Source organism: Ambystoma mexicanum, chromosome 8, assembly GCF_040938575.1.
Source record: "Ambystoma mexicanum isolate Mex_15411 chromosome 8, UKY_AmexF1_1, whole genome shotgun sequence".
Classification (NCBI taxonomy): domain Eukaryota; kingdom Metazoa; phylum Chordata; class Amphibia; order Caudata; family Ambystomatidae; genus Ambystoma; species Ambystoma mexicanum.
The window spans coordinates 754,656,987-754,674,347 of NC_090929.1; the positions used below are offsets into that span (position 1 = coordinate 754,656,987).

Genomic DNA, 17,361 nt, shown 5'->3' on the forward strand with positions numbered 1-17,361 from the left:
AGGCCTGCTGCTGAACAGGAGAGGAAGAAATACAGATCCAGAACAACAGGAAACGGAACATGTAGATGCAAAGTCGGAGGTGAGCTTCAATTCTCCTTAAGCCCTGTGGTCTGGGTCTTTAGGTAGGTCTTCCTGACTTTGGGTTGCCAGGGATTCTTTCGCGCTCACCAGGCTCTCAAAATGGTTGTGTGGCGGAGCAGCCCAGGCATCATTTTCAGGTGATGGCGTGGGGTGGTTAACAGTTAGAAGACACTATTCATGAACACCAAATGGAGAGTATTTCCACTTTCTAAATGATTATAAAAATATATCATTTACATAAGCAAATGCTAGAGATAAAACACTACACTAACAAGTAAACCTTTGTAAAATAAATGCGCAACACAGTAACAGATAAAGTTCTTGTGGTTCATTAAAGGGTCTTTCCTTAAAGGGAAAATGCAATCACAAGTAAGTAAAACACTTCCTATCTAGGTCAGAAAACTTGACAAGATGTCAGGGGGGCAGCTGTGCAGATCTGGGACGTCTTTGGCAGGAAAGGGGTACCTTCTGCAAAAGGGCCCAAAGGAGCAGTTTTTGGAGTTCCGTTTGCATTCAAGCTACAGAAGCACATTGGTGATGGAGAGGGGACCACGAGATGAAGATTTAGAAGAAGGATTCATTAGCAGCACTGGAGGTTCAGGTGAGCAATACCCTTGTTCCAAAAAGCATTTCTGCAGCAAGTGGTTTTAGTCACTGTGCCCAATATTTAGCAACCCCCTGAGGTTCCAGAGAGGACACATCAATACATGGAGGCCCCCATAATCCCTTGAGAAGGATGAATATTCAAGATTTGCCGGTTCCCGGTTCTAGGGTCCGAACCAGAGGAGCTGCAAGGCAGAGGCACTGCAGTCATTGGTAGTAAGTGATGCAAGGTTCCCCTGTCATCCTCTGGCATTGGAATTGGATTCCGAGGATCAGGCCCGCTTGCAAAGACCCTGTTGAAGAACAATTTCTAAAGATGTTCTTGCAAAATCACACCGGAGCAGAGCCAGCCATGGAAGAAGGTAAGAGTGGGGTATTTAGGGATACCATTGCTGGATAGAGGTCCGCACGGCCCCTTGACATTCCCAGTGGGAGAGGTGGAACTAGAGCTCTAGCCTGATGTACTGGGATGAAACAACTCTGGTCAGTTCGGCACATAGTCTTCAGGGTCCTGGCAGCAAATGGGCTCCCACTTATGGATCTGGCATTGTCGGGAGCTTCACAGAGACAAGTCCTTCGAACATGAGCTGTGATCAAGTTGTCTCCACCAGATCCGGTGGGAAAAGCATTGCAGTCGGTTGCTTCTGGTCAGAATGGTTTCAGACTTACTACAGCACCAAGTCATAGGATACAGGCATTAATTTGCTAATGATGGCCACCTCACTCACTCACTCACTCAAACACAGACAGACACAGAGAAAAGTGATAGTAATGCATCCATGGAAGTCTTTAAAATGCGGCAATCTGCTCCACGTCGCTACTCTTAACAATCGCTCTGCTCTCAAACACTCTTCTGATATCTGCTGACTCCTCTAAGAGCTCAATCTGGATGTACTTGGTCTCACCGAGACATGCTCTGTCATAAATTTTGACTATCTTTTCCCTGATGGCTACAAAATCCTCTCCAAACCCAGAACCAACTGTCCTGGAGGTGGAGTAGCCCTGTTCTTCCTGGAGTGGATCCCAGCCTCTTTCATTCCTATGCAGGCCTACTCCTCCTTGAAGGCCTGGTCTGCATGCTCTCTATCTCCCCTGCCCTCTCTCTTACTGTGGCTACGATCTGCAGGCCACCTAGCCAGGTCGCCTTCTTCCTATCCGAGTGGGCTGACCTCTCCTCCTCTCTCCTTGCCTCTACCTCTCAACTTCTCCTCGGAGACCTCAACATCCACTTGGATGCTTTTAGCCCCTCCTATGGGATCTTTCCCAATCTCTGTGACTCTCTCTCTATTCTTCCCTTTGGTCTGACGCACTCTGCAGGGCACACCCTGGATGGTCTGATCTCATCGGACATACCCCTCTCCACCCCTCTCACCACTCCTCTCTCTCGGACTGCCACTTTCTTCTCTCTTCTCACCTGTCGCTCTCTATTCCCCGGGTTAAGCCGACCCCAGCAGTTCCACCCACCTTCTCGGTCATCCAGCCCATGAAGCGTGTGTCAGTGGAGATTTTGCCACTACTTACTCTCCTCCTCCTCCTACTCCCGCGGCTGACTCGCACTCTGACACAGCCCTTTCCAACCTTCATCTCTCAATCTCTAACACTCTGGATGACCTTGCCCCTGTCATGAGGATCCGTTTGTATCCCACATCCAAGTGCAACTCTTTGTATGATTCCGACCTCGCCACCCTTAAACTCAAGTGTAGGGTGGCTGAGAGGAAGTGGAGGGCATCTGGCTCATCCACTGACAAACTTGCCTGCCGTCTGCTTCAAAGGCAATACAGACTCCCTGTCCTGTCCAAGAAGAGAGCCTACATCCAAGCCCGGGTCTCTGGGGCCTCTAACAACTCGGCCAAAATTTGCAAGGAGCTGGTCAATCCTGCTGCTGTTTCGACCTCTCCAGTTCCTTCCCAGGCCCTTTGCCCTTTGGCTCTGGCCTCTCGTTTCACCAGTTAAACTCAGGACATCCTGTCCACTCTCTCCTCTTCCTCTACCTCCTCTTCCTCTCCCTCTACCATTCCAGGCCCCTCTCCAGCCGTCTGTCCTCCTCCTTTCTCCTCCTTCATCTTGTTCACTCACTACAATGTTTCTAGACAAGTCTGATCTATGAATCTCTTGTCAAAGCAGGTGCTACCCTGCTCCTCCAGAACCATCAAGGACCACATCGACACATTCGCTCCAGCCTTGGCCAATTTCTGCAATCAAACATTTGCCACTGGAACCTTACGTTCCTCCCATACTAATTTGTGCACCTCCTCCTTAAGATGCCCTCTGCCGTTCCTTCCTCTCCAGCAAACTACTGCCCGATCTCATCACTCCTTTCCTGGGCAAACTCCTGGAAAATATGGCCATCTCCTGGCTTAATCTTCATACTGAGCAGCCAGAATAATGGAAACTGCTCTCCTGATCACCTGTGAATACTTGCTCTCTAATCTTGACTCTAACCTTACTCCTGTCCTCATTATCCTTCATCTATCCTCTGCTTTCGATACGGTCAACCACACCATCCTGCTCAATCGTCTCTGTGACAACCTGGGCATCACTGGTCTGGCCCCAGCCTGGTTGACCTCCTTACTATTATGTCCCGTCCCCTTTCCTCCATACTGCATGGGCGTCCATTCTTCGGGACGGGAGACAGAACCTTTTTCACCAGAAAAACCTTCTTCCCCTTTAAATTTAGAAGCACGCAGGGGTGTGGCCCTGGGAGCATGCTCTGCCCTGACTCTGCCCTCTGGCGCCACACCTCAGTCCCCTTTTCTGCGTCGACTGGAACGGGCTAAATTCACCATCGCTCCTGGGTTTGGCTTCGGCCATGTAATTCCATACTTTTCTTCTGTCTTTTATCATTCAGGTACTCGGTCCTCAGGTGTCACGCTCCTCCCCTGCGCATGTCGACTTCTACAGGGTTCAGCAGGTGTCCATCCTGCGACGGGCTCTTTCCTACTTCAGACCCCCACGCCCTCTGCCTACGTTGCCTTGGCCTAGACCACAGCTGGCACGCTTGTACCGCGTGCAACGCGCTTTCCTCAAGGTCTCTGAAGAACAGACTAGCCAGGTGGAGGGAGCTCTTCCAGAGATCGCCTCCAGAGGACCTGAAGGACTTTGTCAATCATCGATCCAGGCCAAAGGTAGGACCACTCTTTTCCAGCGCACCCCGCAAGGGAGACCCCTTTCCAAGGACTCGCCCGCGAGGGAGGAACCGCTCCGGTTCTCATACCAGCATGAGTACCGCGGAGTAGATCCTCCCGGTGACCAGAAGGTTCTTTTACCGGGTCTTCAACCGAGGGGTCACGCACTAGTACCAGCAACATGTCCGAGGGGGCGCCCATACGCAGTTCTACTGGCAGATCTCCCTAGGGCGAAACGCCTACCAGGTCTCGGCCTGAGGAGCAGGGTAGGCCTCATGATCCACACTCAAGAGTCCTGGATGAGGCTGGGCCCAGTGAGCCAAGCAACACGACGCAGGAACGTGGAAGGCAGCTTGACAAGATGGCCGCCGTACCAGACTTTTCAGACACCTGCCCGATACCGCACCAAGGCAAGGTGTGTCAAGGTGTCAAGGTGTGACTGGTGTCAACCAGGTATGTGGCCCATTGGCAGGTTCCCGCTTCGTCCGGATGGGCAGGGTACACAACGGCTCCAGCAGCCGCCCTCTACCCCGTCAATATCACCTACCACCTCTCCGCCCTGTGAGGACAGATTTTTTTTAAAGGTTCCTCAGGCTCATGAAATCTCCTTGGATCGGGGTCATCCTCAGGGATGTGATCTTGCCAATGGCTCCGGCGCTGGAGGCCGCCTGCTCTGGCCCCCCAAACGATAGTGCAGGTGGATCCGTACCAGCCTCAGCTGCAGCCTCCGGCTCCGGTCTCCACACCAGTCTTCGGCACCAAGCACCCCTCCACCGGTGCCGGACCAACCAGACCCCCAGGTGGACACAGATCAGGAAGAGGACCCCGACACACCGTCATCAGCCAAGGCCTTCCACAAACATCTTGTAGGGCTGGCAGAGTACTCGGGCCTTCCTCAACCCGAGGTCGAGCAACCATCAGAGGGGGTCCTCGCTGAAGTCCTCATGCTATGTCCCGCAGCGAGAACAGGGATCCCGATGCAGAACAACATCTTCGCCTTGGCCAAAAGGGGTTGGCTCAATTCCCACTCGGTTCAGCCGGTCAATCAATGCCTGGACACCAAGTACAGGCAGATGGAGGGGGATACACTCTTGCTATCGGACCACCCTCAGCCGCCTTCCTCGGTGATCGCTGCAGCATCACTATACTCCAAGCCTCAGTCGTCCTCGGCTTCTTCCTCCACGGCGCTGCTAGGCAAGGAGGAGAAGATCTTGGAGGTGTACAGGAAGAATCTGTATTCCAACACGTCCCTGCATCTTCGTCAAGCCAACGCGGATGCCATGCTGAGGCTTTGGTAGTAAATTGCAGATTTCCTGCCAGAGCTTCCGGCGCAGACCCAATCACGATTCAAGGCGGGACTGGCAGAGGCCAACATGGTGGCACAAGACATCATGGAGCCCACCGTGGCCCATGTTGACACCTCTGGCTGGACCATCTGCATTGCCACGGACATGAGAAGAACATCTTGGCTCTGTGCTATGAAATTCAACCCGGATGTCCAGGAACGCATCCTAGACCTGCCGTTTGAGGGGGGGTGACCTCTTCCACTCCACTACGGACGAGGAGCTGGATAAAAAGAAAAACAGCTCACAAACCGCAAAGTCTTTATTCATCCTTAAAAAGACTATTCCCAAAACGTACACTGTGTCACAGCAGCGCTCGGACAAGGGGCATACATAACGGAGGGTTCCGCGGCTTCCAAGAGCAAGGTCCAGGCAGCCGCACCGCGCGCCGACCCAACATCGGCACAAGCAACAAAAAGGGGAGTAGTAAGGGCTTTTTCCAGTCCCCCTCCTCCGCAACAGCCTCAGAGGGGGGAAAAGGCATGACACACCCCTCCGGGTAACTTGTCTCCAAAGGGGGGCAGGTTTGATCTCCATGCCCACTTCTGGTGCCAGAATTTCACGGACCCCTGGATCCTCTCCGTAGAATCCACGGGGTACCGCCTACCCATCCCAGCCTATCCTCCGTCTTCCCCGCCACTCCCACAGATTGGGACAGCAACTCTTTTGGCAGATATCCAGTCGCTCATCGAGAGCCAGGCAGTGGAGGAAGTCCCAGCCTCCCAGCGAGGCAAATCACCATTCAAAAAAAGAACCAGGCGGACCTGAGAGTTGTGCTGGACAGTTCCACCCTCAACCTCTCCCTACCTCTACAAAAATTCAAGATGGTTATGCCAGCTTTAATAACGGAGACATTGTGCAAGGGAGACTGGATGTGCTCCCTGGATCTGAAGGCTGCGTATTTACACGTCCTGGTTTGGCACCCTCATCGTTCTTTTTCTACGGTTCAGGATCACAGGCTACCATTTCCAATACAAGGTGCGTCCCTTTGGCCTCAACTCGGCCCCCATGGTCTTTACCAGGCTGATTAATACAGTGGCGGCCCCCCTTAGGGCCACCACATATACCCTTACCTCAACGACTGGCTCGTCAGGGCCTCATTTCCGGAAGCGGTGTACCGCACTTCCCACGCTTTTATGAACACACTGCACGATCTGGGCTTTTTGCTCAATCTCAAGAAGTCGCAGCTGCAGCCCACGCAGATTCTGACCTTCTTGGGGCTCATCTGGGACACGTGTTCCGAGAAAGTTTTGCCTTTGGAGGACAAGATCATGGCCGTCAAGAAGGCCACGGTGCACTTCCTCAGCAGAGAATTGGCATCGGCCTGGTGGTACCAACACCTACTGGGTCTCATGGCAGCAGTCCTATTGGCCGTCCCCCACAGAAGACTCAGAATGAGGAGGATACAGCTGCACTTCTCAGCTTCATGGAACCAGGAGCGGGGCTCTCCGGCAGAGATGATCAATGTTCCTCCTTCTCTGCACCCGGACCTCACATGGTGGTCCAGGGATTGCAACCTGGGGACGGGCAGGCCCTTCCAGCAACCTACGCCACAGATCACCATCACTACGGACTCCTCTCTTGAGGGATGGGGGACCACCTTGGACAACCACTGCGCCATGGCACCTGGACCCGGCAGGAGTACCACATCAATTGGCTGGAACTGAAGGCCATCTGCCTAGCGCTCAGAGCATTCCTTCCGGTTATCGAGGGCAAGGTTGTCCTCATTCAGACAGACACCTCATCCAGCATGTTCTATGTCAACAAGCAGGGGTGGCGGGTCCCAGGTCGCCTCCACTGTGCAGACTTGCTGTCAGCATGTGGGAATGGGCCCAACTTCCGGGGGAATCCAACCTGGAGGCGGACAGGCTCAGCAGGCTGGGAGCGGACAATTACGAGTGGCAATTGAACGACCTTGTGCTGCAGGAGATCTTCAGCAGATGGGGACACCCCTAGGTAAACCTCTTTGCAACCTCGGTTCAACAGGAAGTGCCAACAGTTCACCTCCTGGCAGGGACAGGACCCAGCTCCCTGGGCGACGCATTTCAGATTCAGTGGAACGGCATGACAGCATACGCCTTCCCGCCCACACCGCTGATACACAGGGTGATATGCAAGATCAAGGAGTCTTACCACCTCCGCGTCATTCTAATAGCTCCATGGTGGCCAGACAGGCCATAGTTCTCGGAGCTGCTCAGCCTCTTGGAGAGACCACCCATTTGCCTTCCAACGGGTCCAGCACATAATCTGGCGCAGCAGGGAGGCAGCCCTCACAGCGTGGTGCCTGAGCAGATCACGCTAGGTCACCTAAAGCCTTTCCCAGGCTAATCTAGAGATCATACAGGGGGCTAGGAGCAAAGCTGCCAGGTCCCAGCATAAGAGCAAGTGGACACCCTTGCCTGTACATTGGACAACGTGCTCTCCTTCTCAGCGCACCTCGCCCACTCGGGCATGCAGGTAGACACTTGCTGCATGTACTTGGCATCCATTGTGGCCTACAGAAACTCAGAGGAAAAGGTGTTCTCCTCTTCCAACCCGATTGTCAAGAAGCATTTGGCGGGACTCGGCAGACTCTACACGCCCATCAAGAGGTCACACCCTGTGGGGAACCTTAGCATAGTTTTGGGGGCCCTGGCGCACAAACTATTTGAGCCAATGGCGTCCGTGGACATCAGGCTGGTCACCATTAAGACGCCCTTGCTAGTCGGCCTCACCTCGGCTCGCAGAGTCAGCGAAATCCAGGCGCTAGTTGCCTCAGAGCTCTATTCTGCGTTTCACAAGGATAAAGTAGTCCTGTGGACACACCCAGCATTCCTACCTAAGGTGCCTTCCACATTTCATCTAAACAAGTAAATAGTGCTGCATACGTTTTATTGCTGAGCATAAGGACGAGACACAGAGGGTTCTGCACTGCCTTGATGTCAGGCGTGCCCTGAAATTCTACTTGGACAGGACCAGAGGCTTCCGCAAGTCGGACGCACAGTTTGTCACCTTCGGCGGATCGAGACCATTATATCAGGCCTCCAAGGCCTCCATAGCCCGTTGGATGGTCTCTGCTATGAAAGAAGCGTATGAGGGACAGCATAAGCCACTGCCGGCCAACATGCACACCCACGCGGTCAGAGCCAAGGCAACGGCCATCGCATTCCAGCGGCATGTCCCCTGGCAAGTCGGCTTTCTGCAAGCACTACTGTTTGAATGCCAGCTGTAGATCAAACACGGCTTTTGGACAGGCGGTTCTAAGAAACCTATTTCCTTAAGAAGGGTCTCCTCTCCACCCTGGGGGTACACTCAGTTGTAAACGCGCTTGCAGTATGGAGGAAAGGGGATGGGACATAAGAGTAATTATAAGTTACTCACCGGAGTGACTAACATATTCTTTGTCCTTAGTCCCCTTTCCTCCATACATCCCACCATCCTCCCCCCTGATAAAACTGGTGTCATTAGGCAATGTTAATCTATTGTCGACGTGTCTATGGGGGCCGAGGTGTGGTACCGGAAGGCAGAGTCAGGGCAGCGCATTCTCCCAGGGCTGCACCCCTGCGCGCCTCTAAATTTAAAGGGGAAGAATGTTTTTTTCAGGTGAAAAAGGTTCCGTCTCCCGTCCCTAGGAAGGCACGCCCATGCAATATGGAGGAAAGGGGACTAAGGACTAAGAGTACGTTAGTCACTATGGTGAGTAACTTATAATTTCTCCCTGATTGACTCTCACAGGTCCAACTTGGGTCCTTTCTCTCTACCACCTCACTCCCTAAATGTGGTGTTTCCAGTGGTATAACCTGTCTCCCTGGCTTTTCAACTACTTCCTGGCACCTCCTGGCCCACCGTATCTCTACTTTCTGTTCTAACTTTCAGCGTTATGTGGATGACACTCGGCTCTCCTTCAGGCTCCCCTCAGCCTCTTCTGCTCTCTCGCTCGTACCTGAATGTCTGTCCGCAATTCAGGAATGTTGTACCTCCAACGATCACTGCCTTAATGCCAGTAAGACTGAGATCCTTCTCATTGGGACACCTGCTCCCACTTTCCCTCTCACTCTGGCTGCCCTCCCTGGGCTCTCTACCTGCACCTTCCTGTGAGGCAAAGAACCTTGGTGTCATCTTTGGCTCCACCCTTGCCTTCTCTCCTCACATCTCTGATGTCTCTAGGAGGTTGCACTATCAGCTCCATCTCCTCAGAGGTATTCTTCCTTTTCTCACTTTCCCCCAGACGCTCACTGTCTCCAGAGCCCTAGTTCTCTCTAGGTTTGACTACTACAACAGCCTCCTTCTAAATCTGCCTGCCTCTTCTCTTTGCCCTTTGCAACTTAACCAGAACAGAACTGCAAGACTTGTTCTTGGCCTCAGCCCCAGGGATCATATCCCTCAGCCCTGAAATCGCTCCACTGGCTCCATGTGGCTGCAAGGATCAAGTTCAAGACCCTCTGCATCGTCCACGGGGCTTTTTGGGTCCGGGACCACACTACGCTCCACGCCACTCTCTCTTCCTAAGCATCTTTCTTCTTGAGCCCTCCGCTCATCCACCTCCAACTCTCTAAGGACCAGACACTTCTCCAGGCAGAGAGCAGGGGTAGATCTCTGTCCTCGGCTGGGGCCTCTCTCTGGAACAGTCTTCTGCCTCTCTCAAACTTGAGCTGGACCACCTAAAGTCCCAGATGCAACTCGAGACCTTTCTTTTCGCTTCCGCTTTCTCCCTCTCGGCCCTGCTGATGCTCCTGTCTGCTCCGCTAACTGGTTACCTGGCTGTTAGGTAAGAATTGATGCAGTCACACTGTGTGAGACTACACAACACTTATCTGCTTTATCTGCTTGGTATTAGGTCTGTACTACACAAGTTGGTCGTGTGACTGAGCAGCCAGGCTTATCTCAAGAGGGGTAAATATGAGCTTTAGAGCTGTACAAATGAAATTCGAAGTACAAGCAGCCAAGTAACACTTATACTCAAGGTTTTTGTTATAAATATTTATTTAACATCAATTTTTAAATACGCGTTCTTTGAAAATGCAATTCATGTAACAATGTAAATATACTTTAAAATTACTTTTCAGAATCAGAACAAGTTAGTGAATAATCTTTGGATATGCTTCTTACACAATTCCTACACCCTCAGGTGACTTCAATTACAAGGACAGTAATGGCATTGGTTATAACCACACTGGTTATACTTGTCAGATTCCGAGGTTGCACAAGGAAAGGTTAGGGAAGGAAAAGGTTAAACAGTTTCTCAGTATATGTGAGGACAACTAAATCTTCCAATGAAATCTAGATAAGCCTTTCCCAGCAGTAACAGTATACACTAAGCTGCCACCGATGAGGGACAAACAGTATCAAAGTCAATGGATTAGAAGAGTCTTCAGTGAGCCAGGACAGCCAAAGTCAATTGGAGCACATTCTATGGATCTTAGGCACTTCTTAAATTAAAGTCTTGCTCAAAGTTAGAGAGTTTGTAGAAAAAAAATCACTTGTTGGTTCACAAGCTGTTAAGCCTGTGAAAAGAGCGTTGGAATGAACTCTAAAAGGTAAGCCAGTGCAATTCCCAACTGAGAAAATCATAGCTAAAAGGCAAGGAGGTAAGTACCCCAAGCCTAAACAGTACCTTTGGTTTGAAGAAGAGTGGTACAGCTGGATTGATTCTGTCTTACTACAGCGGTGCAGACCCTTGTTCCTCAGCCTCAGTCATGGGGACAAGAGGGAGGACCTCTGGAGGGCTCCTGCGGGGCTACTTGGGAGGTCGTCGGCAGGTACGGGCTCTTTTTGGTTCGGTGGAACTTCACGGTTTCAGCGCTTAGGAAACAGCACCGTTGCGGTTCTCGGATACCAGTTGGGATTCCTTCTCTCCTTGGGTCCTGCACTCTAGTGAGGGGACTCGGGATCTGGTCGTCCTGATTCTGAAGGGTCCTTAGGAGATTCCTGGAGCTTCTAGCCGGATTCATTACTGTTTCAGACAATTCACTCGACTACGAATACTTGACTCCTGGCATTGGGCTTCCGAAGCAACGAGAGGCACAGCAAGTCGGGGGTGATGTTCCAGTGGAGTTCGTCTCGGGGTTAGTTGGGCCCACTAACCCAAGGGGAGAAGTCGTTCCAGAGGATCTGCTCTGTCAATGTGAAAAAGGAGTTCAGCACAGCAGCAGGGCTTCACTGGGGAATTCAAAGGTCCAGGATGATGCAGCAAGCTTAGTTCATGGTTTCTTCGGCAGGTATTTTTCCCATTGGTCGACTTTGCCTCTAGTCCCAAAACCCTCAACTTTTTAAGCAGGTTTCTCCCATCCATGCACAGCCTAGGCTGTCAATCACACAACAGGGGCTTTCCAGCCAATCAGGACTGGTTGCATTCAGGCATTCCTAGAGACAAAGGACAGGGGAGTTTTGGGACCCTCCCTCACATCCTGTCCTTCCAGACACACTGGAGCCAAAGGTGGGCTTCAGGGCTGAAGCCTGCCAAAGGCAAGACAAACAAAGGACTCAAACCTGTCTCAACGCACAGAGTAAAATCCAAGAAAGACCTCACAAACAGAAAATGGTGAAAAAAGAAGACAGGACCATTTTTACTAAATGGTCCCCCATGGGTGCTTTACTGCAGCTGAGGGTTCAGCCTGCGGTAGAATATCACAATGGTAGGAAACATTAAACCACTGCCACTAGCCATTTAAAGAAGTGAGGATAACATAAACATGTTACATTAGAGAGTAGGATAAAGGGCTACTAGGTAACCCCCCAGCACTCCACGTAAGATGGCGTGTGCTGGACCTACAAAGTGAAAAGGTAAGTGAAGTCAATTCCACTTTACCATTCCTGGGAACTGCAGTTCACCCAAGAAAAGGTATTTAAACCTTATGAGGAATCTAAATGATTTCTCTGTGACACTGCACTGAAGGTGCTGTGTATCCCCATACAAAACGTAGATGCCTATGGAATGTGTCAGACCACAAAAACTGTGAAAACACAAAATCCAAATCTGGTCAAAACACATGAGTGAGAAAAAGGTCTCACTCACTACAGGGTTAAAATAAAAAAGTTCTAAATCCAGCAAAAGAGCTGGGGGTCTCTAAGGTTGAAGGGAATTAGCACAAACATTAGAATTCTCCCTAAATTAACCTACGGGACTCCGCTCCTGCACGGCCAGTTGCCCCTTACACTTCCGCTTGGTCTCCCAACCTTTTAGAGACTGTATTTACAACCCAACAGTCCCATGACTCCCTGCACTTATTGAGCCACCTACCTGCTAGCACATACTGGTTACCATAGCACTCTACCCCTCTACTCCCTCCCCTGGCACTTGCGTGATCTGAATGACACGAGGCCTAGTAAGGTCATTTGTTTGTCCTCTTGTCGCGCCTAGAAACACTTGTAAACACAGGTATTCACAGCAAACTCAATTTTGTGAAATAGATGAGGGGGTCAAAAAGGACCAAGCCAGGTAAAATAGTTAACACCAAGTGGATGCATTTTACACATAGCATACATCTACCACCAACCTAGCCACATGACTAACATAATGGAGTTACTCTCTCTGCACCAGTATGGGTAACGTTGAGGTACCCCTGCCGTAGTTGTCATAACGACCCCCAAGGCAGAGCATAAAGAAACAGCATCACATGCTGCCGGGTTTGGATTAAGTCTGGTTGTGAGAAAAATAAAGTAAAAAAATCAGAAAAAAATAGAGGGGGCTATCTTATGTAAAAGTGGGCTTGCTACCTAACAGGACACTGAGGCAAAGGGTAGATATGCCTCAAAAGAAAGTACATGAGAAATGATGGAGGGCAGATATGTCTAAAAAAAATGTGAGGATTGAAAAGGCAAAACTGAGAATTTGCAGCTGACAGTTTGGGGCCAGCTGTATATGATGTCTGTCCAACCATCCCTTCCTCAGGTGCCAGATCATTGAGTATCTAAGGTAAGGTTGCTACCTGTTTGTTAATCTCTTCTGGGTCCCTGCCAGCGATCCAGGGGAAGCAAGAAGAGAGGGGGTGCACATTGTGTGCATCCTAAGGAGGGTAGGGCATGGCATATGCTCACATCCGGAATCCTGGGTCACCATTCCGGCACTGTGCCTGCCCAGCTAGAGTGATTTGAATCCCTTACCAAATGTGGTCAATGGGGTACTCCTTGTAGGCTCGGAGGGAGAGGCCTATGGAAGAGAAGCAGTAAAAGGGTGCATGATTTCTTTTTTTTAGTGCAACAGGGTGCCCGTCAGTGGTGTAGATAGATTATTTTAGGGCCTCTGAAGTAGGCCGCAGTGGCGCAGCTCCGGCCGGAGCGAAATGAAACACGCCACACGTTGTTAGTCTGTGCCCGGAACTGCCTCCCTTGCGCGGGGGCGGGCCTTTTATTGAGACGCCCTGCGTCACCGCGTTGCGGGGCACAGGTCGGATGTAACAGTAGTGTGTTTGCAATGTATAAGCAAAGCATTGACGTGCCAAAATTAGTTCTAGCCAGAAAGTCTGTACAAATTCATAAAAGCCTCAATTGTGACATTAATTTAAATCGACGTAATAAAAGCTTAAGTCACAAATATAAATGGTTCATCAGAAAGATTTGTTTACCTCTAAAAACTGCATCTAGATGTGCATGGGAATGATTGAAAAATCCTAGTTTTGTTTCAGCGCTGTCTTTGAGGTAAGTTGGCTATGTTGTTAATGCTTAGATGTTTATTTAAACTGTCCCATTGCATCAAATGCCAGTACTTGTAACATCACCCATTCCTTATGCCACAAGGCTGTTGCTGCTTATGACAGGATTGCTTCCAAATCCACTCTGTTCTTATGTTTGCCACATTGCTTTGCTGCTATGGAAGAATGCCACCTTGTGTGTCTCCCGTCAAAATTGATGCTTTTGTTCCATTCTTTTGTCATATGCCTGTCATGCTATATACAGGATGTCCTGCTTTTTAAACTGGAAACTGTGAAAAGTGAACCGTGACTTTGCGGCCACTTTAGTATTCAAAGTGCACTATCTAACAATCACTTGTAAGAGACAGTTTACTGAGGCATTGCTGCACTGCATGCAAGCTGGCCGTCACAGCACACATGCATGCCTCCGCCACGTCTGATTGTCCTTCTGATCCCCTTGCATGCAGGACTTAAAACAAATAGGAGCTGCGCATAACCGGAGTGCTATGCCGTTCACTGCTGCCACTGCTTCCAGCTCGTCCCCTAAAATCATCACTGCCCAGTACAACAACCCAGCGGGCCTCTACTCCTCCGCAAATATTCAGACCTTCAATAGTGCCATGGAGTCGAAGACCGCGAGCGTGGCCCAGGAACCAAGCAAGGTGTAAGTACTTTAAACTTCTTTGACAAGAGAAATGCAATCTAGCTTGGAAGGGTCTTGTTTTTCATCAGCTGGCAGATCAAATGTCTCTACTCCATGGATAACTGATATCACCTGTCAATCAAGCAACTATCATGTAATCAATTTTTGCCTCGATGTGCTTCCTTGACCTCGGCTTTCTTCATTGGGAATTGCTCTGCAGGAGAGAGCGCCATTAACAGTGTGTTTCTTTGTTTACCAGAGACCAGTCCAATTTCAGCGTGCGCTGAGCATGACCTACCAGCCATTAAAACCACAGACGGGTCTTAACAGGTGCTTACACTCTAACCTTGAACACTTTGTAGACTATGCTTAATTGGCTTTACGTGTAAAACTTAAATGTGCAGTATATTACAGGGAGAGAACGCTATGTGCATGTTAGACTTTGTTCTCCTGTGCCCATCACCTGCCATCAAATCATTAGTAGCACCACTATGAACTCCTTAATATCCCAATCCACACATCCTGACCAACCACAGGCAAAATAATGAGCTATTTTGGCCATCCCTGTGAACTCTAAGGATTTCTCGGAATTGCCAGGTGCTCTTCTCCGAAATAATTACCCACCCCCAACCACTTCATCATAGGAGACTTTACTCTCTTGCTAGAAGACAACGCCATCCTCTCAAGGAATTCCTCAGCAGACGAGAAGACCTCAGAGGCCTCTGCCCAGGCACAACCATTCCAAGACTGCAAACAAACTTGCAAAATAAACCCCCTTCCTGTGGTCTTGTTTGACAGAAGTATGCAGTGGTCTGACGTCCTCCTTCTGCTGAATCACACAACTTGGGATGGAAACCTATGTGGTTTCACCTCAGCGGAAGGAAATCTGTTTCACCCCAGCAAAGAACTCCAGTCTAATGATGTCAAAGAGACACTACTTAACAAAATCATATAGCTTAACTACACTGGCCTCATCGAAACTCTTATGAGAGTGTTCTTGAAACACCTCTGCTTGACAGTATGAATCTGATTTCTTGACCCCTTCAATAAAAAGGCAAACCTCGTCTGTACCCACACAAATGCTGGTACAGCAAGTTCTTCAAATAGCTGGAACAATTTAGAATCTGTATGGCATAAGACCTGCGGCATTGTTTACTTTAAACAAAAGAACTTTGCATTATAAAGCAATATTCCAAACAATACTTGAAAAGGAATTGGGAAAAAGATCAGCATGTCCATTGAGAGCCAATCCGGCATGGTGTTGGTAGATAGAAGTTTGGGAAGATCTGGGAAGGACTAGAGAGGAAGGTTAAGGAGTAGGGTACGAGCAGCAGTCGAGTTTCTTGTGCATGAGTGTGGAGATTAGTGTTTTTATAGAGTGGAGAGTAAGATATGGATTAATTTTCCGAATGTTGGGAAGGTTTATATTAGCAGGGGAGGCAGTGGTAATTATACATTGTTGTAGTGAGAGGTTGCTATAAAACAGGCACTCCAAGGTCCTGAGTCTTGGGTGCAGGAGCAAGAAGGTAAGGCAGGCAGGTAGGAGATATAGGGGGGAAGCTAGTGATGGCATTGGGAGACAGTTGACTTCAATTTTTGAAAAGTTCAGCATGAGGGAACAGTGAGCAATCCAGTGACAGAATTAAGTGGTCCCAGGAAGTAATCCGTTACGAGATGGCTGCGGTGCTGGAGGGAAATAAGAAAAAGATTTGTTTCATCTGCAAAGAGATGATGGTGAAAGCAAAAGGACGAGATAAATCTTCCTCTAGGTTGAAGAGCAGAGTTCCAAGGACTGCTCCTTGGGAACGCTAACAGGGAGAGGGGTTGGGTTAGAGGATTGTGAGCTCCTGGAAACTTTGTCCTTCCAGTAGGAGGCAATCCAGGCGAGAAAAGATTTATGAAACTCAAGGACTTGGAGAGTGATGCAGAGAGAGGAGTGGTGAACAGAATCAAAAGGGTGGTCCAAAACAATATAAATGAGTTTGGAGTGGTGAACATCAGAGAGAAAGTTGGAGAAATGCAAGAGTGCAGTATAATGAAGTGTATCTACAAGGGTATTATCTCCAAGGCACTTAGTGATCTGTTTGAAGACCACCCGCTCAAGGACTTTTAAATAAAGTGGCAGGGGGAAAACTGGACAATATTTTACTGGGACGTTTGGGTCAGTGGAGGGTTTCTTCAAAAGGTGTAGGTCAGTTGTGTATTTGAAGAATACAGGGAAGAGTCAAGCGTAGAGAGGGAGGTTAAATGGCTCAGAGAGATGGGGCTGGGTGAGTGGGACTAACACTTTGACCATTTGAGGAGCAAACAGATCAATAGGAGTGCAAGATGGGTGGACACTGTGAAAGGTTGGTGCTAATTCAGTAGGCAAAGTAGTTAAGAGTAGAGAGGGTAGGGGAGAGATGATGGGTAGAAGGAAGGTGGGCGAGCAACAAAGGAGGGCAGCAAGAGTCACACATTTTTAGAGATTTTAGGGGAAAAGTAGTGAGCAAGGTCATTAGCATAGAAGGAGGCAATGGATATTGGCTTGGGCAGTGTGAGCAACATTTGGAAGGTAGATGACATTTTACAGGGTTGATTGCGAAGGGAGGAGTTTAGGTTTGTGAAGTAGGAGGATTTGGCAGAGTCCAATGCAGAGATGAGGGTGTGTTGCAGGACAATAAACATTAATATGAATGTCCACTTTTTCATGTTGCTTTTAAGTGCTCTGTCTTTGTGATTGTGTGATCTAGCTGTGCTTTCAATCAGAATTCTACTTTGTGGTGTACGGACCATGGAGCCCAAATTGATCTCCATCCTTTTCCATGGATTTAGATGTAACACACTGAGGCTGAGATTCCAAGAAAAGAACGTTATGAAACAAGTTATATTTCTTCCAAACCTGCATTTTGAAAACTATGTAGGGTATCAGTTTGTAATACTTGCATGCATTGAAATAGGCTTGAGAGCATCTGCTT

The 17,361-nt window shown here is 49.4% G+C and overlaps 1 protein-coding gene across 2 annotated transcripts in view; it reads left to right on the forward strand.

Annotated features, from left to right (window-relative positions):
- PDLIM1 (PDZ and LIM domain 1) overlaps positions 1 to 17,361 on the forward strand; it is a 563,378-nt gene that overhangs the window by 374,508 nt on the left and 171,509 nt on the right. For both annotated transcript variants that reach the window (XM_069610591.1, XM_069610590.1), the window contains exon 4: positions 14,229 to 14,425. In XM_069610591.1, coding sequence (XP_069466692.1) covers positions 14,229 to 14,425 — 197 coding nt within the window. The remainder of the gene's footprint in view (positions 1 to 14,228; positions 14,426 to 17,361) is intronic.